At 42.9% G+C, this 25,025-nt stretch overlaps 1 protein-coding gene across 2 annotated transcripts in view; it reads right to left on the minus strand.

The window, feature by feature from the left end:
* Positions 1-2,174: 2,174 nt before the first annotated feature.
* SRBD1 (S1 RNA binding domain 1) overlaps positions 2,175-25,025 on the minus strand; it is a 179,325-nt gene continuing 156,474 nt past the window's right edge. For both annotated transcript variants that reach the window (XM_081188468.1, XM_081188467.1), the window contains 4 exons: positions 23,797-23,973; positions 20,778-20,930; positions 8,608-8,792; positions 2,175-4,076 (listed from right to left, as the gene is read on the minus strand). In XM_081188468.1, coding sequence (XP_081044594.1) covers positions 3,787-4,076; positions 8,608-8,792; positions 20,778-20,930; positions 23,797-23,973 — 805 coding nt within the window. In that variant the 3' untranslated portion in view covers positions 2,175-3,786. The remainder of the gene's footprint in view (positions 4,077-8,607; positions 8,793-20,777; positions 20,931-23,796; positions 23,974-25,025) is intronic.

A 25,025-nucleotide genomic window follows, 5' to 3' on the forward strand; every position in this document is an offset into this window, starting at 1 on the left:
GGTTCCAGGTTCAATCTTCAGCATCCACAGGTAGGGCTGGGAGTGCCTCCTTTCTGAAACCCTGCCAATCACAGTGTAGACAATACTGAGCCAGTCTGACTCAGTGTAAGACAGCATCTTATTTTAGTTTTCCTCCACTGTGTCCAGGAAACAACAGCACAGTATGCTGGCAACAGAGGAAGGTTCCCTCCACACCAGGGTTTCCCAAACTTGGGACTCCAGCTGTTGTTGGACTACAATTCCCATCATCCCTAGCTAGCAGGACCAGTAGTCAGGGATGATGGGAATTGTAGTTCAAAGGCAGCTGGAGGCCCAAGTTTGGGAAACCTTGCTCTACACAGACTGAGAGTGATTTTCCAGGCTATCAGATAGGAGATGTTTCGAGCTCGACCTGGAAACTTTTTTTTGCATGCAAAGGACGAGCTCTTCCACTGAAGAGCTGCAACCCTCTGCACACTTGCCTGGGAGTAAGCCGCAAACGTGCTTCAGAGTCAACTTGCACAGGATTGAAGTGTTCAAGACAAAGCCAATATTTTATGACAGAAGCCAATTTTGTTTCCTGCAAAGCCCAAGAAGATGGCTTTATCAAGCTAAATGCTGTTTCAAACATCTTTCTTCCAATAGCTCCAATAAACCGATGCCTAAATACTAAAATACTAAATACTAAAAAAAAAATAGGGACGCAGGTGGTGCTGTGGGTTAAACCACAGAGCCTAGGACTTGCAGATCAGAAGGTCAGCGGTTCGAATCCCCGTGACGGGGTAAGCTCCCGTTGCTCTGTCCCAGCTTCTGCCAACTTAACAGTTCGAAAGCACGTCAAAGTGCAAGTAGATAAATAGGTCCCACTCCGGCGGGAAGGTAAACGGCATTTCCATGCACTGCTCTGGTTCGCCAGAAGCTGCTTAGTCATGTTGGCCACATGACCCGGAAGCTGTAGCCGGCTCCCTTGGCCAATAAAGTGAGATAAACACCGCAACCCCAGAGTTGGTCACGACTGGACCTAATGGTCAGGGGTCCCCTTTACCCTTTAAATACTAAAATACCACGGGCAGATCAAAGGGCAACTATTTCTTCCAAGTTTATCACACGTTTAGATGGCCTCACCAATCAAAATCCAAAAACTTATCAGAAGTTCTTCCTGAACTTCTTTTTACTAATCTTCTATGGTGGAGGGAAGAGGAAGGGTTAAGTCTACAGAATGAAGACATAGTCTAGCTCTGACGGAAACAGTTGTTAATTTTGCATCCATTATGGAATAAACATATCAAATTAAGGATTCTGAGATGAGAAGTTAATCATCTGGGTAATGCTCCAAACACACATTTCTTTGTTGTGTTTATATAAACGTTTTATTGCCTGGTATAAATTACACAGAACTCACCTGTCTTCTTATGAAGCAAATCATGTGTTCTCAGGTGCAGTTTTCCATTAGCTGTGAAAGGGCGAAGGACTAGCAGAACCAGTTCTTTTATTAATCTTCAGCACTGGCAGTATGTTTTTCACACTATCCTGCTAATCATGACTGCAACCCTAATCTAAATAGCGTATCCCGAAATATATGTAGGGTGGAGAGCGAGACATAATTTATACCGCTTTTCCTGCGGCACAGATTTTGGCAGCCATCCCAGTTCATTTAGAAATTTATTTCCACGAGACAAAGTGCTTAAAACAAGTCTCCCTACTACTTAGAACCCAATTTATTGCACCTTGCTAAAGCCACAGAGGTGTGTGCATGTACTACGTAAAGGAGGAGTTAAGCACTGCCTGTTGATGAACTTGCATGAATGAAAGGCTTATTGATTATTTGGCTGTCTCGTCTGATAAGTAGGCTGTGCCTTGTGAAAGCACCTGCAGGCCTGCCCTGACTTTCTCTAAGAGGCAGCCTTCTCAATGTAGCCATCTGGCAAAGCTGGCCATCTAGAGATGGTGCAATGGTTAGAGTGCTGGACTAGGACCTGGGAGACCAGGTTTCAAATTTGGCTATGATGCTCACTGGTGACTTGGTCAGTCGCCATGTCTCAGCCTAACCTACTTCACAGGGCTCTTGTGAGGATGAAATGGGGAGGAGGAGAACCAGGAACACGCCAGGTTGAGCTCCTCGGAAGAAAAATGTGCTATATAAATGAAACAAACAAATTGCTGAAACAGATGGAGGGAAACACTAAAGAATAAAATTGATTTATTTTTTTAATAAAAAGATTTTCAAAAGACATCATTGGACAAAGTTTCTCGTCTTGATGAAAACATTTCCATGTTGTTTATCAACAAAGTAAATTAAAAAATAATTATTATATCCTGCAGCTAAAATATATACAAAAAAAATCTGCATTTGTTGATTACAAATCCCATTTCAATAGGATGGCACTGCAGTTCCTACAATTATCCCGGATTTAGACAACCTTCCTTTCGCATAACTTCTTTTTTTTAAATTTTAAACTAGCAACCACCCACCCCTTGACTTTTAAAGAAACATCTTAGAAACAGATCCAGGAAATATTCTTTTTTGAAGCTGAACAGAAGATAACAATTTAATCCGCAACCAACCAACCAAGCAGTTGCTTGGAGTGCACATTTATTTTAGGATTCATCTTACTTCCAAGAGGAATCCCAAGTTTAATAGGTTTTGGTTCAAGTCTAGAACAAGTGCTCACTCTGAAGCCACCAATGCAACCTACCCCGGAATAAACCTCTGCCAGGGTTGTACTACTTTATGTGTTTATATCGGGGTGTAGAACCTTTCTGGCTCCATGGAACTAATCTTTTATCAGGATCAGCCATGTGCGCCAAATTTGACAGGTGGGCAGGATAACCCCCTGCCAATCACATGATGTCATTGCAGCATCACATGATACCGTGGGTGAGAGCTAGGATGGCTTCTGACACGCCTTTTGATTATGAGTAGAAAAGTGAGGTTGGCTTGGGGAGCAGGAAAGTGTGGGGGATGGGGAGGGAGACTTAATAAGCCCTCCTAATAGAATTGCCAAGTGGAAAAGTGGGACCTGCCGACCAGTTTCTGGAGCTCAATACATTCCATACATCTAAGGCAGGCTTCCTCAAACTCAGCCCTCCAGATGTTTTGAGACTACAATTCCCATCATCCCTGACCACTGGTCCTGCTAGCTAGGGATCATGGGAGTTGTAGGCCAAAAACATCTGGAGGGCCGAGTCTGAGGAAGCCTGATCTAAGGCCTGTTCAATTGTTCCAGCACTGTATTTCTGTCCATCTCCACAAGGAAAGACATGCAAGTACAGGAAAGGTAGATGAAACCATTAGAAATCAAGAATTTCTGCATCTAAACATGAACTGGCAGTTTTAAATTGCTAGATTTAGTCATTTTTCCTCTGCTGGAGAAACTAAGGCTCAGTTCAGACACTTAGTGGGCCCCACAGAATCATGTCTTGGAATTCAAAAGCCATTTGGATTTTTCACAATTTTTTACTGGCTCATACAACCTGCAGTAGCCACGTTTATAGCCTCCCACATAATGAATCAGGGATGGCCCTCCAGATGTCGAACTACAATTCCCATCATCTCTGGCCGCTGTCTGTGCCAGCTGAGATGGACCGGAGTTGGAGTCTAACCATATCTGGAAGGCCACAGGTTGCTCAACCCTGCCACAAATCACAGCATTGTTTCATACAGTCAGGAGTCTCTGTGCAAATTTCTGGCCAGATTCTGAGCTGGTCTAGGCTGCTGACAGCCTGAATTGGTCCTCGTTTTTCAGCTGCGCTCTGGTCGTCGTGATAAGATGGTAGCCCTTGGAATGAAAAGTGCCAACAAACTGCTCACAAGACACGTATAAGGTCCAGTGTTATTCTGGATCGTGGAATGTCAATTTCACGTACTCTGACTTCAACTTTTTCTCCCGGGCCCAGGCCAAGACTCCTCCTTTTCTTTTCTTTGGAAAGCTTGTCTTCGGTTATGTTCCGAATGGGAATCAATCCTGCTCTGCCAACGCCGATGTCAACAAAGACTCCAAAGAGAGTAGCATTCACAACTCTTCCTGTCAGGACAGTTCCAACTTTTAAGTCTTCAAGACAAACGATGCTCCTCTTGAAATCAGGTTTATCAAAATCTGTGACGTAAGGAGGAAACATTTTTTTTAAAAGTTATTCAGGTAAGGTGCATGATGGGCAATCTGCAGATGGCCATGTGCTTGATGATGATAATCGCAATACTTTTATTATTCATATGCCACCCACCTGACTAGGTTGCCCCGGCCACTCTGAGCAGCTTCCGACAGACTTAGAAAATATATTCAGCATCTCTGTTAAGGGCAATGTTTCTTAGGCAATTTGTTCTTGAACTTAGTGGGGTGTTTTGTTTTGTTTTTAAGTTAATAGTCAGCAGGACAGGGTGAGCTGACCGGTACCATGAAATGGAATTAATTCTTTTTGTAACCTTTTGCCCCACCATGCTCCAGACTGGAATCACCACCTCTCATGTCTGTTACTTGCAATGGGAGGCAAGCCACCATACCAAAAGAAGATTTCCTTCCATTGTGAATACTAGGCACCGTGGGGTGGTTTCAGGGGTGAGTTTAGGGCAGTGTGAGCAGTGTGGTTTGAGGCAAAACTACAGTAGATTATTGTTTTGCTAAAATCTGCATTTGCTGCTCAAAGTGGTTCACGTTATATGTTAAACCTAGCATCAAAAAACTATCTGTAACTTGGAAAAAACAGGGGTGCAGTTTGGTCGTCCAGGCATACAACTCTTGTTTGTTCAAGCCTGTGTGCGTGTACACACACACTCCTGCTTATAGATGGCTCATAATACAGCTGTATAATCATAATTATAATTTTTATTATATTTCAATGCTTGTGGTCTACATAAACAGGCAGTTCACCTAAAACACTCTGGTGACATTATAAACCAATGAAACACACACCTATTCATACCCCCCCAAAATTCAGAGGTGGTTGGCTGCTGCCATGGCTGCACAGTCTGTACATCTCCAGAACAGAAGGTTCCTTAGGGTTGCAGTCCTCAGCAAACCTCCTAGGGAGTAAGCTTCATTCAACACCTATTAACTTTTTGGTATATATACATGGGGATTTTATTAGCCGCAGCACACATATTAAAGCCCTGGACAAAACAGCAAATCCTGTTGCTTTAGTGAATGGGGAATTGTAGCATCAGGTCCTTCGGTTTAAGAAACATTATTATAAAGGACAATGGGAATGCACAACAGATATCCAAAAGGGCTCGTTCAAGTGTTGGCATAGGTTTAGAATGTGTTAGGATGGCAACACCCAATGTAAAAATAAAGGGAAAGCAGTGCTAGAGGTGACACAATCAGAGATGAAACAGCTCCACATGATTCCAAAAGAAATAGAATATTACCCTCTGACACCAGAGTAATTTCTGTATAATGAATGAAGACTTGATGAATATTACTGTTTTATGTATTGTGTAAAAAAAGAATGATGATGATGGGGTTCTTTTTGAAGCCCAGACATTTTAAAGTCAGCCATGTTAAATATAAACCAGGCTTTCTTGGTCCTCAAGACGCTATCCAGCCTCATTAGAAAAAAAAAACTTTACTCGACTGCTGAGCCAAAAGACTATTGTGGTAGTTAACACATAACTAATTAAAAGCTATGGCGTTCCGTGTGCTGCGCTGGCTCGCCAGATGCAGCTTGTCACGCTGACCACGTGACCCGGAAGTGTCTGCGGACAGCGCTGGCTCCCGGCCTATAGAGTGAGATGAGCGCACAACCCTAGAGTCTGTCAAGACTGGCCCGTACAGGCAGGGGTACGTTTACCTTTACCTTTAATTAAAAGCTACAACTATGTTATATGTTGCAACTTAACAGAGGGGGCAGCAAACAGAGCTTCCCAGAATAATTCACTGCTGGAGATCATAAATAAGTGTGGCAGAATCCAGAATAAGGTCTCCCTAGTTCTAAAGTAGTAAGATTGCCTTCTCCCAACCTAGGGTCCTCTCAGTGTTGGACTATAACTCTCCCTAAGATGGGGCCCCCTAGAAATGAGGGCAGAGAATGCTCAGAGGGCTTGGACTGCTGACTCACTGTTGGAGTAAATCTTGAAAGTTGGGGAGGGAAATGGATGGATCAGAGTATTCTGGACCTGGGCACAGGTGAGTGGGATTCTAAACCGTGCAACATTCTGTTGCAGGTCCCACCTGTACAGGACAATAACACTACGTTTTAAGGTGTTGCTCTTCAGTGCAAATGGTATTTCAGAATCATATTTGGAGACTTAGGCACACGTTAATCTGCACATTCAGATAAGTCACATGGTAAAGGTAAAGGGACCCCTGACCATTAGCTCCAGACGTGGCCAACTCTGGGGTTGCAGCGCTCATCTCGCTTTATTGGCCGAGGGAGCCAGCGTACAGCTTCCGGGTCATGTGGGCAGCATGACTAAGCCACTTCTGGCGAACCAGAGCAGCGCACGGAAATGCCCTTTAACTTCCCGCCGGAGCGGTACCTATTTATCTACTTGCACTTTTGACATGCTTCCGAACTGCTAGGTTGGCAGGAGCAGGGACCGAGCAATGGGAGCTCACCCCGTCGCGGGGATTTGAACCGCCAACCTTCTGATCGGCAAGTCCTAGGCTCTGTGGTTTAACCCACAGCGCCACCTGCGTCCCAAGTCACATGGTACAAGGGTACAATTTCAGACTGCAGGTTTAGGGTGTCATATTTCAAAACCTCCCTTGACATGGGGGCCTAACTCATCTGCGACGGGATTCCAACCAAGCCCTTTCCCTTCTGCAAGAAGGGTATTTCTCTTTCTTTTCCAAAACAGTAGAATCCCAAGAATTGTACATCGTGTGATTTCACGGTTCCAACTGTATGCTACTTTGAGGAAATGCAGAACTTTGCTTGAGACTCCCTTTGTTCAATTTCACCAAGTGCTTGTTATTTTTAGACCACAGTTTTACGCATCTCCCAACACACTGTCACAGTGGGTTTAGCAGGGACATGTTCAAATTTCCCAGCAGAAAAAAAACCCCAACTCAAATCCTAAGTCTTGGAATCAAAAGTGATGCTCAAAACATGTATTTATTTTTAAATACAAGGTGGTGGCGTCACCTGAAATCAGTGGGAATGTTTCTAATATTTTTGGAAAGCTTTGTGGAAGAAAGGCGGGGAAGGAGACCCTATATAGTCAAGGGTAGCCGTAGACTGCATGACATTAAAGTTTCCAGCGAAGGAATGAACTTAATTACTCAACTCCCAAACAGTTAAGCTTCTTGCAATATTACACTATGCAGTGCAGGCACTTTCCAGTGTTTTTCTCCCCCCAAAATAAAAATAACAAAACCCCTAAACCCTAAGTAAATAGTGTTTAATGGTTGTAGCGGAGATGGGCTTAGGCAGCAACTCAAGAGCCACTTATATATATTTTACAAACTGCTCTTAAAAAACAACAAAAAGCTATTCCTGGCACGTCCGAGAGCCACTGCATCCCCTACCCCTGATTTGCTCCAAATATATGATCAGCTGTTAAACATTTGCACATGAAGAAGGTTGTAGTTTTGCTCAGTCCATTGCCTAATTAAGACATAGGCTGCAAGACCATATGCTTTATTCCCCATTAGTTTTATTAGTTCTCTTCACTGATGCTGGCAACCCAAAACGTTTTTACTTTCTTATGTTCGGCTAAGCAGATAATTGAGTGTTTTAAAAATATATGGCTTTTACATAATTATGCACAATTGCTTCTGAACTGTGTTATTGGTGCCTAAATATATACCGTGGCAACAGGAGTCCCATTATAAGGGAGTTTGGTGGGCTTGCTATTTTTCTGAGGTGCACGGCGGGGGGGAATGACAGGCAGAAATTGGGTACGTGGGGTTTTTTATTAAAAAAAGTTTTACCAGTTTCATTGGGTTGGATCCAGACTTCCCATGAGCAGAGTTTAACTCATGGGACACCCTACCAGAGGTAGGAGGAAGACAATTTTCACTGATTCCTCCTTTCCCCCTCAGCTCTCAATGCTACCTCCCAGGCTGCACCAGAAAATCCCCAGAGCATTCGGGGCGGGGGGGGGGGAACAGTGGTCTTTTCATGGATCCAACCCACTGTTTCCCTGTTCTTCAGAGTGCATGCTTCACTCTTTATTTCCTAAACAGATAGCTTTCCATTGTAGGAAAGATCTGAGCCCCTAACCTTCAGGAAGCATGCAGCCCAGCCTGGCCCTCAAAACAGAATGTTACATTTGTGCACAGCACAAATCATTTGCTTCTCAGTCTCACATTTTCTGCATTATTCAAGCAGGGAAAAGGGAGAAGATTTACAATCCATCTTCAAAGAAGGTTGGACCACTAGAGCTGGCCCAAGCAGGTTAGGGATCGATAAACACATCCTGTGTGGAAGCAAACTAAAGCACTCTGATTTGTGAGGTCTGTCCTCCTAGGGCTTTCAAGGACCATGATTTAGAGGCAGGATTCAAATTTCTTAATTACAAAACTAACACATGCTACCCAACCCACAGAGTAACACAATGCTTTCTTGCCCCGGACAACTTAAGGGGAGTTGTCCGCTCCATCCATCCATCTAAACACGACACTGGCTTAATAAATAAGAACACAAGCAGACAAAACGTGAAACTGCGGATGCCTTCAAATCTCTTACCTTGTCGGATGTCAAAGCCTTCAGGTTGAGTTAGCCCATCGATTATTATTTGCAGTGTTTGCCCCGTTGTATTCAACTTTTTTGCAATTCCTTCCAGCCCTTCATTTTTAATTATCACATCCACATTTTGCTGCATGGCTGACTTTCCAATGTCGCCGAGGCTTCCTCCAATGAGCGTTAAAAACCTTATACGTAAACATTAAAAATAACGGAAAGAAAAGCAAAAATTCTATAGATTAGAAACTTTTTGAAGTTCATAATGTTTCAAGCCTGGGGTGCATAGAAATATATTCAACCACCCCCTCTCAATTTGTATGTCATAGTTGTGGTGCCCCAAAAACGCCACACCCATTGGGACCACATTGGTCATACTCCCCTAGATCCACCTCTGGGTGGACAAGCTGACCACCTGCCTATCACCCAACATCGCTTTGTCAGGTGATGATCACTGGGTCTTCAAGGTACCACATAGGCCTTGCACAGAGCCCTGCCCAGTGTTTTGAAGTGCTACTGATCCAAGGCCGGCCCAAGATGCACCTGACATGAACCACAAAATGGCCGCCAGGAAAGAAGGGGTGAGCGAAGATCTACATCAGGAAAAAGGGGGAAATGAAGAACTTCACTGGGAACAAGGGTGTGAGGAGACCAGCAGTGCCTCCTATTCGCCAAGAGGCTGCTGTGGGGAGGGGGCTGCTGCTGAGGAGACGACAGATCCCACCTCCAAGGAGCGTGCTGCTGCTGTTGCTACCACTGAGGCATCATCATCACCATCACTGGGTGATGCATTCCTTAGAAGCGAGATCTGCTGCCCCTGTGGATCTTGCTGCCTGAGGCAGTCACCTCACCTTGCACCTCATGGGTGGGTTGGCCCTGTGCTGATAGGCAGACATGAAGTAACATCCTATCAGCTGACAGGTGGTAACTCCAAGCCTGCTTTTTACAGGTCCTGGAATGTCTATTCCTACATACAGCTAACTGAGAAAAAAAAGCATGGATTTAGGGCCTCTTTTGCCATGACAAAATTCCACTCTGCTCTGCTATAAACTGGAAAGGGGGGGGGATTAAAAAACCCCAACCAGTTTTTGCTTAGGTGGGGAGGAGAGAATTGATTGGTTCAGAATGACGCAGAAAATTTCAGTGTACCAGACTTCTCCAAACCTGGTGCCTCTGGAGCAAACCCTATACATCTTATCTCATTTTCTTCATTAGCACTTTGCAAGACTATAAGAATCCCAGATTTTGAGGGTGTATCCCACAGCAGAAGAGGATGGGAAAGTCTCTTGCTTGAACAGAACTGCAGCACTGGATACAATCCTATATATCTATGCATACATTTTCAACATTAACAGCTTGCAAGACTATAAGAATTCTAGTAATATCTTAACAACTTCCTGTTCACCCCAGAATTATAAATGAAAAGCTATCTTCAAAGAAACAATGCTATTTTCTTGCTCCCTCATAGAGCCTTGTTCAGTCAAGGGAAAGCACTCATTTCCATGTCAACAGTGTCCTTAGTGATTGCAGATGTATTCCCCCCACCCTCTTAAAAGAGAGGCTGTTTAATCTGGTTACATATTTCATAGATCATTTTCACCCAAATAAACGTGCTTGGAGGGCACTTGGAACAGAAATCAATATTAAACAGACAGCTCCATCTCAGCCGTAATGCATATTGACCATCTCTATTTTTAAATGTCATTGCTAAGAACAAAGTGAAATGCTTTTGCGTGTAGAAAAACGTCCTCAAATTTACTGCAAGGTCACGGAAAATGGAGCCGGAATAAATGGGTATTACATGTTAAAAGAAAGGAAGAAAAACAGACTTTGTCACAAGCAACTTCCTCTTCTCCCTAACTCCATTTGGCTTGTGTTGGACTGAACAAAACACACTGGCACACTATATTCAACACTGGATTGTTAATGGACAACTGTCGAAATACTGGATATTTATTCTGATATATGGGAAGCAGGAGGGATGGGTATACTGGAACTTGACAATGTTAGGATGCCTGTGATCATTTGTATGTTTATCTAATGCTGCTTTGTTGGTTTTGAATATTGATTTATTTATTTTTATGTTTAACACACATATTGAAACGCCACCACCATGAACAACAACTTCCAGTTGGCTATATTTGGAAAGCATGCTATAGGGCCTACAATAAATAATCAACCCTTCTCCAAGTATTGCCTTTTATTTGTGTCTGCAATAACTGAGGAGGTGCTTGCTAACGACAAATTGCAATTAACTGTTCATTGACCACTTGTATCAATACCAAATGCACATATTTTAGGAGTATTTATTTTTTTTTTAAAAAAAACCCTACATTGATTAGTATTTAAAGCTAGCTGTAAATAAACATGCACTAAGCTTTGGACAAAAAAGTAAACATATACACAAAAGTTAACAAAGGAAAAATAAACATATACACACTTCAGTAGATGGAGATAAATGCAGCAAACCCTCTTTCTCTTCCCCTCTTTAAGAAAATGCCAACTGAAATTATGACCAACGTTCAGTATGTAAATGCAAAGTAATGGAGAGAAGGTCTGAAATATATAAGGAACACTCGTATTCCACTTCTTAGCCTATGCCAATGAATGCTATATTCACATTTAGGTTACTTTAACATCCAACAATGATGTTTTACATCAGGGGTGTAATGAATTTTACACCAGGGGTGGCTAACCTGCAGTCCTAAAGGTGTTGCTGGGTTACAGATCCCAGCTTCCTTAACCATTGGTCATGCTGGCTTGGACTAATAGCAGCTGGAGTCCCACCACATCTGGAGGGCCACAGGTTAGCCACCCCTGTTTTAGACACTTCTAGGACAAGCCTATGGATGTCTATTTAGAAGTAAGGCCCATCATCTAAATGGGGCTTATTTCATTCATATCAAACCTATCCTCCCATGAGCTCAAGGTAGGAAAAATAGTTCTTCTCATTTTCTCCTCACAAGAACCCTATGAGGTAGGCTATGCTTGAGAGATAGTGACTGGTCTGAGGCCTCCCAATTTACTTCATGGCTATGTGGGAATTTGAACCCTGGGCTGCATATGTCAACCATATGTCAGGAGTGCTCTGATGGTGTTTCCTGCTTGGCAGGGGGTTGGACTCGATGGCCCTTGTGGTCTCTTCCAACTCTATGATTCTATGATTCTACAACAAAACACTGGCTTACTCCAGGTAAGTGGGTATAGGACTGCAGCCTTCCAAGGTTTAACTGGACCTATCAATGTTCACAAGTCAAAATTCATCATATTTTGGACACTCACTGTAACATATATATTGAGATTGGTTTTCATACTTCATTGAGTTGCCCACGTTCTTAGCGAATTAGTTTGAGTTTAGATCTTAAAATGAAAGGCCAATTCAGGTTACAATATTTTTAATGGCGGGTTTTTTAGAAATGGAATATCCACTGGAATGGATGGAAATGATCATTTCCAGAGAGGTTTCTGAAGGTTAGAGATCTGCCAGCAATGACCATGTTTGATGCAGAAAATAGGCAAACGATTCTTGCAGTGTACACATCTGAATGCAATTACTACCACACATGCAGCTGAAATGTTAGTAAATGCAAACAACTAAGCACAATCTAAAACATTAGTTCAATAGACAATTTCTAAAACCTTGTTTTCGAAGAGCTATCCAAAGTACAACGTTGTTCTACTGCAGCGAATTGACCACCCAGTAACAGGGAGAATGCAAATTCCTTTAGCTGCATTCAAAGCTGTCCAAGTGGACTCTTGTTCCACCAGGTAAGTCTGAGTATGGGGGCTTTCCCACCTCTTCTTCCCTGCTGCGGTCCCTATGAACAAGAAAAGCCTTTTTTGGGGGCGAGGAGACCCTCACAGAAGGTCTAGGGTATGGCACACGGAGCTGGCGTGGGATGGAGGATTACCTCAAATATGGCAGATGTAGCTTGAACAAGCAAAACTCTTGCCAGCTGCCACCACCCAAGTTTTGGTTATTCTTCCCTCCAAATGCAGTGCCCCAGCACGACGTACCCCATGCTTTTCAAGAGGGTCTCTCAGTCCCCAGGAGAGGGTTTCCATGAGTCATAATTATGTTTGCACAAGAAGTTAAGGAGACAGATGGCATATCATCTGAGTGCATCTACGAATTAGAAATTTTGCAGTTACCAATTAGCCAGACAACCAAAACAACACGGAATTAACCAACTGAACATGTACTTTCTCCCTCACCCAGTTAAAAAGAATAACAAATGTAAACTTGGAAACTCATGAGCTAATGACTGCAACATTGAGTGATATACAGTGGTACCTTGGTTCCCGAACGGCTTGGCTCCTGAACAAATCGGCTACCGAACGCCGCAAACCAGGAAGTGAGTGTTCCAGTTTGCGAACGTTTTTCGGAAGCCGAATGTCCAATGTGGCTTCCACTTGAGTGCAGGAAGCTCCTGCAGCCAATTGGAAGCTGTGCCTTTGTTTTCAAATGGCTTTGGGAGTTGAACGGACTCCCGGAAGAGATTAGGTTTGAGAACCAAGGTACCACTGTATGCCGAAAGGCTTTGACAATATGAAGCTTTCAATCAACAAGAATGCTTTGCTTATTACTGAGTTGTACCCAATGGTGCTCCTCTGATGGCAGAAGGCTCTTTGATTCAGCGGAAAGGGGGAAGAAAGCTATTTTTGCATGCACGTCCTTCCCCCATGCAGCCCCCATCTCGCCTCTATCCCTGCAAATCTGCTCAAGAGAGGATTGGGAGTTAATTTGGAACAGCATGCTAGGGGCTGCAAGGGTGAATCAGTGAAAGCAGCCTCCCTCCCTGTTCTGCTGGATCAAAGATTACAAGCGGAACCACTGGATACAACCAGTATTTATATTGAACCATACATAGGTATGGCGCTGCCCCAAGGAGCCCATAACAGAAGAAAATACAAAGGAAATGGAAGGAAATGAAGGGAGGGATAAAACGGGTGAAGTATGGCTGTGGCCATACTTTGAACTCAGGATGAAAGGGAGAAAGGTGCTAAGAGGAAGGCACACTTGGTAAACCCTCACCGTGATCAACTCCTACTCGGAACCCTATGTCCTCACTGTGGAAGGATGTCTAGATCCAGAATTGGCCTCCACAGTCACTTACAGACTCACTTTTAAAACCATGTTTATGGAAGACAATCTTACTCGGCTACGAGTGATCCCCAAAGAAGAAGAATACTCATTAGGATACAGTGGTGCCCCGCAAGACGAAATTAATTCGTTCCGCAAGTTTTGTCGTCTAGCGAATTTTTCGTCTTGCGAATCACGAAATCCCATAGGAATGCATTGAAAATCAATTAATGCGTTCCTATGGTCAAAAAAAGTCCAAACAAAGCCAAATTTGGTACAACAACAGTTTATTAACTGCTCTTTAAAGTCACACATACTGTAAAGAGAAGTTCAAAAACTGAAGGGAAAATAAATTAACTTTATAAACAAAACATGTCTTTGTTTTTAGACAAAGGAAACAAAGTCGCGAGACGTTTTCGTCTTGCGAAACAAGCCCATAGGGAAATTCATCTTGCGAGGCAAATCGAAAACGGAAAAACCTTTCGTCTAGCGAGTTTTTTGTCTTGCGAGGCATTCGTCTTGCGAGGTACCACTGTATAGTGGAGAATAGTGGCATGAGAAAATACTCCAATCAAATTAACTGGTATTAATGGCACTTGGAGCTGTGCAAGTTACAAAAGGAGATTCCCATATGTGCAGTACTAAATACTACGTATTTTTTTTAATAAAAAAGCAGCTATGGCATAAGACCCCTAAAATATCAATCTGCATGAAATATAATCCATAAACCAGATGTTGCAATTTTGCCACATAATATACATAATCTGCTTAACATCCTGTCTTAATGAGCATTTTCTCTGGGATTTTCTTTTGGCAAACATTTACATCTAATTAATGAAAACCACCTTACCCAGTAGACTAATGCAATGCAGCGAAGAAGAAAATTATATTACTCTACCAAGATCCCTAAACAGGGAGCTTGGGTCCATTACCTCACTGTAATTTCTAAACGTTCCCCTGGTTTTTCCAGTGCAATTCTTTTGCAATACACACACTCTGAAACTGGATAGTTTGCCCATGCTGTATTAATTGTCATAGGAAGATCTGCCATTGCAGCCTGCTTTTTACATACAGACTTCCTTCGTAATTTTAATATACAATCCTAAGATTCCAGGAAAATATACTGCCTTGAAAGTGCTTATGCAGAAATCTTTGCTTAAAAAAAAAAGGTTTTTAAGTTCCAGAAAGATTTGTATTACAGACACTTAAAAAACATTAATATGCTTTATTAGAATTCAGAACTATATTAAGTTTCCACAGTGGGAAAGTATTAATACATTTTGATCATCTAAACACAGTCAAATAGACCACAATATGTTTTTCAATACATTTAAGGTAAAAGGATTATATTCTGCCTGTTGAAAATATAACTACTATTTTAGATTCCTCTGCAAGCTTCTCGCCCCTCTTTTCAGGAGTTTCTAATTCAACCACAGAAAGTGCCTGCAGATCAAAGCTGGGTAGAACAAGTCACCACTTGGGAGCAATTCTGTTTAAAACCTAAATTTTAATATAAAGATGCTTGGGCTTTAAAGCAGTAAAATCTGATTCAAGGGGGGGACACAGCAGTTTCGAGTATTTGGTGGGCTTTTGATACTTCCAACAGTTCTCAGTCTTTAAAACTGGTATTTTTTGGTATGCAGTACATGTATTACATGCATATTTTTATAGTGGATTTATAGCTCCCAAAGATTGATCATGGAGAAGGCTGAATCGCATTTTGTACTTGTTAAGAGTCAAAGTTTTTGCACCTTCTTCCTCGTGCAGCTTTGTGCCACACGTTTAAAGGAAAGGCCTATCGCTCTGTGCTGGAGTGGATCCTCCCCATGTAAAAGGGTGCCAGGTTTCATATCCAGAAAGTGCTAAGAATTGCCCCTTTTGTGACGCTGGAGGGCCAATGTTAGTTAAAGTAGAGAAATCTGAACTCGATGGCTCAGTGGTGTGTCTTGGTATAAGGCAGCTTTCTGTAGTCTTTCCTTAACATCACACAATAGCCTGGTGACCTACGCACAAATATTCCACGCGAACCATTGTTGGCTAATGAACATCAGTGAAATTTGGACACCAATGATATACAGTGGACGCTCAGGTTGCAAACGTGATCCGTGAGGAATGCACATTCGCAACCCACAGTGTTCGCAACCCACAGCGGCGAGTCTGCGCATGCGCAGGTTGCGATTTGGTGCTTTTGCGCATGTGTGACCGCCGAAACCCAGAAGTAACCCGTTCCGGTACTTCCAGGTTTCGGCGGTCCACAACCCAAAAAAACGCAGCCTGAAGCGTCTGTAACCCGAGGTATGGCTGTAATGTCACACAATAACTACAATCTACAGAATTGGATTGCACGCACAGAGGACATTAAATCAAATATATGTCCTCCATTTTATTGTGTGTGAATGTTTATTTAAATTGACCTCACTTGTTGTTAGTCTCAATTGCCCTCACTGGCATCAGCATGAAGCCAGATCTCACTGATTGTGTCAACTCACACGATGCATATTAATGAAGTCGAGAAACATGGTCATGCCAAACAATAAGAATTGCCCAGACTTGAGTTAATGCACGTTACATACAAATATAGTTGAGTCGGATCCTATTTTTAAAGTATTTTAAGTATTTGGAAATTATTAAATGGATATAACGTTTTCCTCCGAGATGTCTGCTGCAATGATCTCACATGAAAATTCTGCATATTGAACTCCTGCTGGAATTACAGTTTAGATACAAATAAACAAAAGGTGTGTGGGGAGAAATCGTTAGAAAAATAGAAGGGGGAACTGCCTACTTCATGTCTGCTGATATGAATGAACACAATACACCACCAAATGTTTCTTGTGCAAATCCCACTCAAAATAATGGATATTGCACAGGAGAAAATGTATTTATCTCCCTCCCTCCTTCAAGAGGACTAATTCTAGTGTTAGCCCCAAGAAGATGACATTGTAGATCCCATTTTAAACTGGAGCTAGCCAGCTGCACTGGCCTCTAACAAGTGACAGACACATGAACTCTGAAAAACGTTTTGAAGGTCACATACTAAAGGTCACATACTAAAGTGAGGTCGTCTATGCATCTGCAGGCATCTTAATGAACTGCTGCAAACCAGACATTGATGTTTAAGATGGCAAGTAACACTTTTTGGGAACCTAGCATGAGTGTATGAGAAGAGCACGCTGGCTCATTCGCAAACGAGGCTACTTGTTTGCATCCGATTAAATGAGACCACATTAAACGATTCCAACATTAAGGGGAAGAAACACACTACGGTTGCCGATACAAATGCAAGTTACACTTTAACGTTGGTTGCATATAGTGAAAGTTACAAAGACTTGATAGTTGTAAGTGACAATGAAGGCATAGAAGTTGTTCATCTCTGTTGTCTGGGCTTAAATAGGGGCTGAGGACTGGTTAGGCTGCAACCCCAACTACAATTATTCATGAGCAGAATATATGGAAAACAACAAGCCTTAGGGCGAAACTATGCATGATGTTCAATACATCTTTGCTGTGTGTGTAGCGTGAATAGCATCAGATGGGAGGAGCCCCTGAAAAGAAAAAGGGATCAGAGTGGGCATGGGGGGAGAATTGTTACCCTTTCCTCCATGGCCTAGAACAGCATTGGCTTTTTTGCTGCTGCATCACACTGTTGACTCATGTTAAGCTTGTGGTTCACTAAGACACCCAGATCCTTTTCACATTTAAGAATGACATTGGCTAGAAATCAATAAGGTTACAGCATCTACATTTTCAGGCTATCAGACAGTTTTTTCAAAAACTGAAAGAGGTATTCAAGACCACTGCCAAGTGCCTTTTAATTAGCACTTTCACAGAATAGGGATTCTCTGTTTATTCAGCGTTCAACCTAATTTGTTTGCCCAGATATTGGCTATTTAATTTGCATGCTTCCCAATGCGTCAAAGCAAGAGTTTCCCCTCACATTCTTGTGCATACCCCTGTCCCTTTCCTTACTGCAAAAAGACAAGACACATTGGGGGAAGTTGCGCAAGAGCACCAAATCAACTTGAATTGTGCTGCTCAAATTTGCTGGTGTGTAACTGCATCCCAACCCGAAATAGCAACAGCCTGGAATAGCCCTCGATAGGCGGTTGTATGTGTCTGCGAGGAAGCGGGTGCCCTTTATTGAGCAGGCTTTCTGTTGAATATGGACTAACTAGGGAGTTTGGAAACGTGTAACTAGAATGTTGAAACGGTAGCTCTGCTAGCGTTAATTCCAGATGTCTACTGAGCTACACAGAAGTGGAGTTGGTTTCTAGTTAGAAGTGGATTTCGCTCTCTTTGCTTAATCTTAGTGCCTACGCCATTTACACTACTCTGAATCCTTGTAAACCGAAAGGTATGGGAAAGGGTTTGGGGGGGGGAGGGGGCGTAATCTATTAACCAGGCATAGGCCGCTTGCCAGACGTCAGAAAATTCCTAGTTGGCTGTTTCCCAGGCTCCTACTGACCCAGGGCACATCAGAAACCCAGCGGGTGTTGGCAATGAGATACTCTTAGGATTATGGTGGATACGTTAGTGGAAAGGCTTTTACCCACCCTTTCTGATATAGTTAAAATGCCATGCCCATAATGATGTGTCAGGAAATAAGGGGAACAAATGGTTTCTTAAGGAAACATGCAGCACAATCGTGAGTATATTTACTCAGAAGTAAAGACATTTTGCTTAAGGGGGAAACTCCCCATAGGCACTAAGGAGGGATCCCAATGCAAATAGTAGCTTCAGAAAAGATTTCCTCCCAGTGCAACTACTAGTTCAGGGGTGGCCAACTCCCAAGAGACTGTGATCTACTCACAGAATTAAAAACTGTCAGTGATCTACCGCCTTTTTTTGGGGGGGGGGGTTCATGTCAAAATCGTTGAGCTTTTTTTAGAAGTGAGGATATCCTCGTTTTGGGTGGAGGGGGAAAGCCCCATTTTTTCGGGGGGTGCAAAGTTGTTGAGCTGATTTTTGGGTGGAAGAAGGGGAACAGCTACCACCCTAAATGAGGATTTATCATAAAAAGTTGTACAAATAAAGTGGAAAAGAACTGGAATTCAAAACAACAACAGCAACACTATACCCACCTATTTGACTAGGTAGGGGTCCATATCAACAAAAAAACATGAGTATTGATTATTTCCTTTTCTTTTGCCTCCAACTGACATTCTAACATTCTGTGTGTTCATTGTTCTCAACCATAGACTTACCTTATAGACTTCAACAGTCTGCCTGACTTCTGGTTTCTTTAGGCCCCTTTTATTTTGCCTCTCTCTATAGCCTCAGCTACCACTAGCATAGGTTCTTATCAGGCAATTTTGGGCTTCTCATTAAAATGTGTGTTGTTGTTTTTTTAAAATTCACTTCAGTTGAGCATGGGACTCTTTATCTCAGGGTCATGGGCTTGAATTCCGTGTTGGGCAAAATATGCCTTCATTGAATTGTGTTGGACTAGATGACTCTCGTTGTTCCTTCCAGCACTACAATTCTATGATTCTATGTACCAAAGAAGTACTTCACATATGTGGAAACAGGTGGCCCAGATTCTCTTCGAAATGGATAGGCACTCAGCCATAAGAGTTTGCTGTTACAGGGAATAAGCCACGAAGCCCAAAAAATTGCTTGTCAAACTAATGAGTGTTTTGCCAGATTAAAAATATAAAAGGAGCTTTTTAAGCCTCATGATGTTATAGATTCAGTATACTAGGCTATGTGATCTTCAGCGAATGACATACCAGCATACTGCCTTAAAATACCTCTCCTAACACTTTCATTTCCAGCTTAAGAGCAAAGTGCTGCTGCAGGCAACAGAATATCAGGGCGGCCTTCTTACACCCAACAGGGATTGTGTGCTTGCTTCAGCACAAATAAACGTGGCAATATCCAGCGGCATTAACACTCCACTTTATTTCCTCATAATTGGTTATAAAGAGTTCTGCACCTACTGCTAGCATCATAAAAGCATAATTTGCAAAGGAAATGTAAACATATGACTGGAAAGAAAAGGGAAGTAATAGAGAACTGCCACTAGGCAGACATTTCATTTGCAAATCCTTGTACATTATTTATTCTGCTTTTATCCTCTTCTTCCTTAGAAGGAGATCTGGGTGGCTTGCACAATCCCTCGCTGCCCTCTTACATCTTCCCAACAACCAGGCAAGGTAGCTTGTGCTGAGAGCTGGTGACTGGCCCAAGATCACATGGGAAGTCTAGCTGTTTTGCCTGGCTCCACCCACTTTTGCTTTTGGCCCCATCCACACTTGACGTATGGGCCCCAGAAGGTTGCGCATAAGAGACTGTGGTCCTCAGGCCACAAAAGTTTACCCACTTGTAAGACAAAGCACCACTGAGTAAGAAAGGGAAACCAGCAAGGCACCAATTGCAGGGGAGGGAGGGAGGGAGGGAGGGAGGGAGGGAGGGAAGGAAGGAAGGAAGGAAGGAAGGAAGGAAGGAAGGAAGGAACAAGGGAAGGAAGGAACAAGGGAAGGAGAGAGACTTCTGGGTGCAGGAAATATTTCTGTTGCTTTCGTTTTGAGCTCAGTGTTTTGAACTGAGTCCTTCCTCGGTGACAGCTAATTTCAGTCCAAGTCTCTTCATGATATTGCAAAACTGGGTTCAAATTTATTTTTCTTCCTTTCTTTTCCGCTTTATCCCTGGGATAATAACACCTGATACAGCAATAACATGCTATGGCAGGGTGCCATTTCTGCACAGATATTACAATCTATGCTTGACATGGGAACAACACAAGGAGCACATGTGTGTCACCGTCCAGAAAGGTTAGCAAGTTATCACTGCGCAAAACAACTTAACATTTAGGACCCTGGTCCATTAGCCCCAGTCAATGTGACAGTTCCAACATACACAGGGGGATTCATATAAGCAGCAACGGTTTCTTTCGTATGGGTGAAGGAATGCCTTGTGTGTGCCAAAGGACGCCAAACAGAACTGAAAACTTTTAACTTCGCCGTCATTATAGTACAAGACTTATTAAAGTCAATGTATTGCTCCCCTGATTTTTCCATTATCCGAGAAAAATGACCATTTCCTAAATGAAAAGTTAATGTGCTAACTGTAGAGCCATTGTATTATTGCTTACCTCATTGCAATATTATATGATTCTGGGTGGATGCAAGTTTGATCCAAAGGATTTGGCCGTCGAATGATGTTTATTGCCGCTTTGGTTTTCTTCTTACCCTGCTTCTCGTTTGCAGCTGCTTTATGACCCTCAGCTGCAAGCTCACCCTGCTGACTGATGTCCAAAATGATGGAAGAGAAAGAGAAATGTGGAGTTGCCGTTAAAAAAGAGTGTCCCTGAAAAGAGTGTTTACCTCCCCCTGTGCTAGCACTACAAGGGGCCAAGGAAATGTGATCTTATGAGTGAAAGCGAATTTCATAATTAACAAACCTTTGGAAATCCTGACCAAAGCAAACCCACAAATGTCCTAATCGCATGGCGGCTATTATGTTAGACTCACTTGAAAGATGTCTGGTGCAAACCTGGGCAGAAACATCATTTTAGGGGAAGTCCCATTGGGTGAGAGCATGCTTTGAAGGTACAGAATGTCTGAGGTTCAATCTACAGCTAAAGGACTGTACCTAGGTGGGGGACACACTGCTTTGTTCAACCCTAAGCACCTCCAGGTAGGACCGAGGAAGACCTCTCTCTGAAACCCTGGAGAGCTGCCATCAGTTTTGTAGACACTAATGAGTTGCACAGACCAGTGGTCTTAGTCCTATGTTTTAAGGACTGGGAAGCCCTCCACCTAAGTCCTGAAGAACCACTTTTAGCCGGAGTAAAGGTGAAAGCAAAGGACCCCTGGACGGTTAAGTCCAGTCAAAGGCGATGATGGGGTTGTGGCGCTCATCTTGTTTTCAGGCCGAGGGAGCCGGCGTTTGTCCACAGACAGTCATGTGACCAGCAGGACTAAACAACAGAACACCGTGATGGAAACCAGAGCGCACAGAAATGCCGTTTACCTTTCCACTGCAGCGGTACCTACTTATCTACTTGCACTGGTGTGCTTTGAACTGCTAGGTTGGCAGAGCTGGGACAAAGCAATGGGAGCTCACCCCATCTAGACGGAGTTGTCATTATTGGGCTGGTGGGCAAAGGACCTCTAAGAGGACAAGTCAGCTTCATATATTTTTAGCAAGCCTTCTAGATTTACTTATTTATTCACCCATTTCTAATATGCATTTTCATTATATATATCAAAGTGGTATACAACATATAAGAATAAAATCAGCAGAAAACATTCATAAAAACACCAGTAAATACTGATTGGTGAAAAAGAAAATCTACCCAGCAGAGGCCTGTCTAAACAAACAGTTTGCAAAAGACACTTTAAAGATGGGAGGAGTGGTTCCTGCTGAACCTCTACTGGTAAGGAGTTCCTAGTCAATGCCAACCAAACCTCAGGGGTGTAGAGAACCACCAGAAATCCCCTATCAGAGGATCTCAGTGATCGAGGTGGAGCATAAGGAATCAGATGGTCCTTAAGGTGGAGAACTTTATCCCAGTTGGCGTCTGTATTAGACATGAATGGATTTTATATATGTGCTGTTGTTGATTTAAACTGTGTGTGTTTGTATATATCATTGTGTTAGGCGTTTTTTTTTTACAAATATATATACTTTATTACATTGTAAATCACTTTGGGGTGACTCATGGAAGTGATTCATACATGAAATTCGTAATAATATGTTTTCTTGCACTTCCTCAGGCAGTCCTTTCCCAGGAGGTCCTTAGCCCAAATGGTTTTGTACCATTCCTTGATACTTAGGGAACATTGGAAACTGCCTCGTGCCAAGTTAAGAGCTTTTGCCTGTCTGGTGCAGAATCGTCTACACTGATTGGCAGAGCCTCTTCAGGGTTTCAAGCCAGGGCTATCTCAGGAGCTTTTTGCCCAAAACAATGGCACAGAAAAGCTTGGCTTACTTGAAGAGAAATGTGTTAACCTTGAGATTAACCATTAATCATCTTTTTTTAAAATTAGAAAATGGCATGAGCTTTTGTAGGTGGTTATCTACTACTTCAGATGCTAAGCTGCAATTTGTGTCTGAAGAAGCAGGCTGTGACCTATTAAACCTCATGATATTTTGTAATAAAAAAATTTAATGAACTGTTAATTAAGGTAATGTGCAGCCAAACGTATATTTCTTCATGATGAAAGACAAACACAGTTTTCCTATTGCAGTACTTGATTTTATTTCCTTACTATTACTCTGCTACAACGAATGGATGTGCAGCTATTTCCAACTTGCATCCTTACTTAATTTTTATGGCTTCTCACACGAGATACAAGTCCAATCTGAGATTGGCAGACATGACTGCGTATATTAAACACATGTGTATCAGTTTGTGGGCCAAAGTGTATAGCGCTGGCCTGGCAGTCCCTTCTCCTGCAGAGACTACTCAAGTTGCTCCTCTAACATAGATATGGGCTCATAACACAGACCGTTCCATCTATAGCTGGTTGGTGCAGCAAGCTCAAAGGTTTTAACATCTAATCTGTGTACTTTGAAGTTGGCCTTCAAAGTATCTTCATGTCTCAGGGTGGGGTCAGCCTTTGAAGTGAGCCCCAATGCTCAGCTCCAGACCGAGTTCAGCCGAGTTGCTATTGCATTACAGCACTACTTAAAATTTAATTGAACTTTTGTTTGGGGTTTCTTCCATTGGAAGGGATGGGGAAGTTTTATTATGACACACAGTTCCAATTTGCCAGAGAATGTCTGCAGCTGCCAAGATCAAAATAGTGCTAGAAGGACAGAGAAAGACCCAGGCGGCAGGGCCAACAGCCAGAGATTATGGGAGTTGTAACCCAGCAATATTTGGAGGGCCACATGTTCCCCATACCTTCTCCAGCCCCTATGCCATATTGTCATTCTATAAAACATTGGCATACTAGTAACATGGCAGTTTCAAAAGAAACCAGGTTACCCTCTCTCAGGGCCATGGGAAAAGACGACTTCCAACTTACTGTCTTCCTTTTAATTTGTTTTACTAAGCTTCTGCCTCCTGTTGGAAGATGAGTGATTCTCTACATTCATTTAAACAAGTAGGTGGCAAAGTAATAACTGTAACCTGTTGTCCACATCACACCTTAATACATTACCTGCAGTGAGTTCTGATGTGCTCCTGGTTAATCCTGATAAAGCCAGCACATTGCTGAAAGGATTTTGGACCCAGTCCTTTAACATCCTTGAGCTGCTCCCGATTAATGAACACTCCATTCTTCTCTCGCCATTCAACTATATTTTTAGCCCTGTTGGCATTCAGTCCTGCAATATGTCTAAGAAGGACGGAGGGAAGAAGGTACCCACACATCAGTGTAAGCATTGAATCACTTGTGTAAGTATTAAGCAATGACTAATGCAAAGGCACAATGTGAATTCTGTTTGTTGTACAGATGTCAGGGACTGGCTGGACGACAAAGGAGTGGGGGGAGGCACCAGCTGGGGAAATCCCAGAGGGGGGAGGCTTGGAGCCTTGGGGGTTGGTGGTGAGACACTGAAGAGAGGTCGGAGGTGGTGGGGAGATTGGGAGGAGGCACTGGATACTGAGGGACAACAGGGCTTAGTGAGCAGGAGGAACCAATGGCAGGGAGCAGTTCAGATTCCAGGGCTGAGGCGGGGGTGGAGGGGAGGAAGAGACTGCTGAAAAATCCTGGGAAACTCCCTTTCTGGATGTGACAAGCTCCCCTCTGGTTTCCAAGAATGCACAGGATAATGAGGAGGGCAGAACAGAGACCTGCTTTTGTTCGAAATAAAAATGGCCAGTTAAAGAGAGAGTGTGTGTGTGTGTGTGTGTGTGTGTGTGTGTGTGTAAAAATCATGTTTACCATAGTGGGAAGTTTGGCTCTATGCGAGAAAATAAATGAGCCACAATAATAATAATAAATAATAAAATTTTATTTATATCCCAACTTCCCCAGGGACAATATGTGAAGCGAAAACAGATTCTCCCTCCAAATGCAGGAATCAACATGGAAAATGAGCAAACCCACCACCCTGTTGCTGTTGGCATCCATGTGTCTCAAGAGACGATGGAGTGCACCTTCAGGGATGAAATCAAACAGCTGCATTAGCATCACCAAAGCAACCTCTCCAGGGCGCAAGCCTGGACAGTGAACATTGGGGGTCCTGGATTGCCCAGATGGCAAGACCCTCCTCTCGGCCTCACTAATGTGGTCCAAAGGAAAGCAGAGCAATACGTTTGGCACCAGCTTGGCTGCAGCAATTGTTGGAAGGAGGCCATACTAGGAGCCATCCAACTGACTTAGGGACTCCACTCTGGATTTGTGTAGTGTTTACTCCTTAGTCTTTTCTACTCCTGAAGATGTCC

Source organism: Podarcis bocagei, assembly GCF_964188305.1.
Source record: "Podarcis bocagei genome assembly, chromosome: 3".
Lineage (NCBI taxonomy): Eukaryota > Metazoa > Chordata > Lepidosauria > Squamata > Lacertidae > Podarcis > Podarcis bocagei.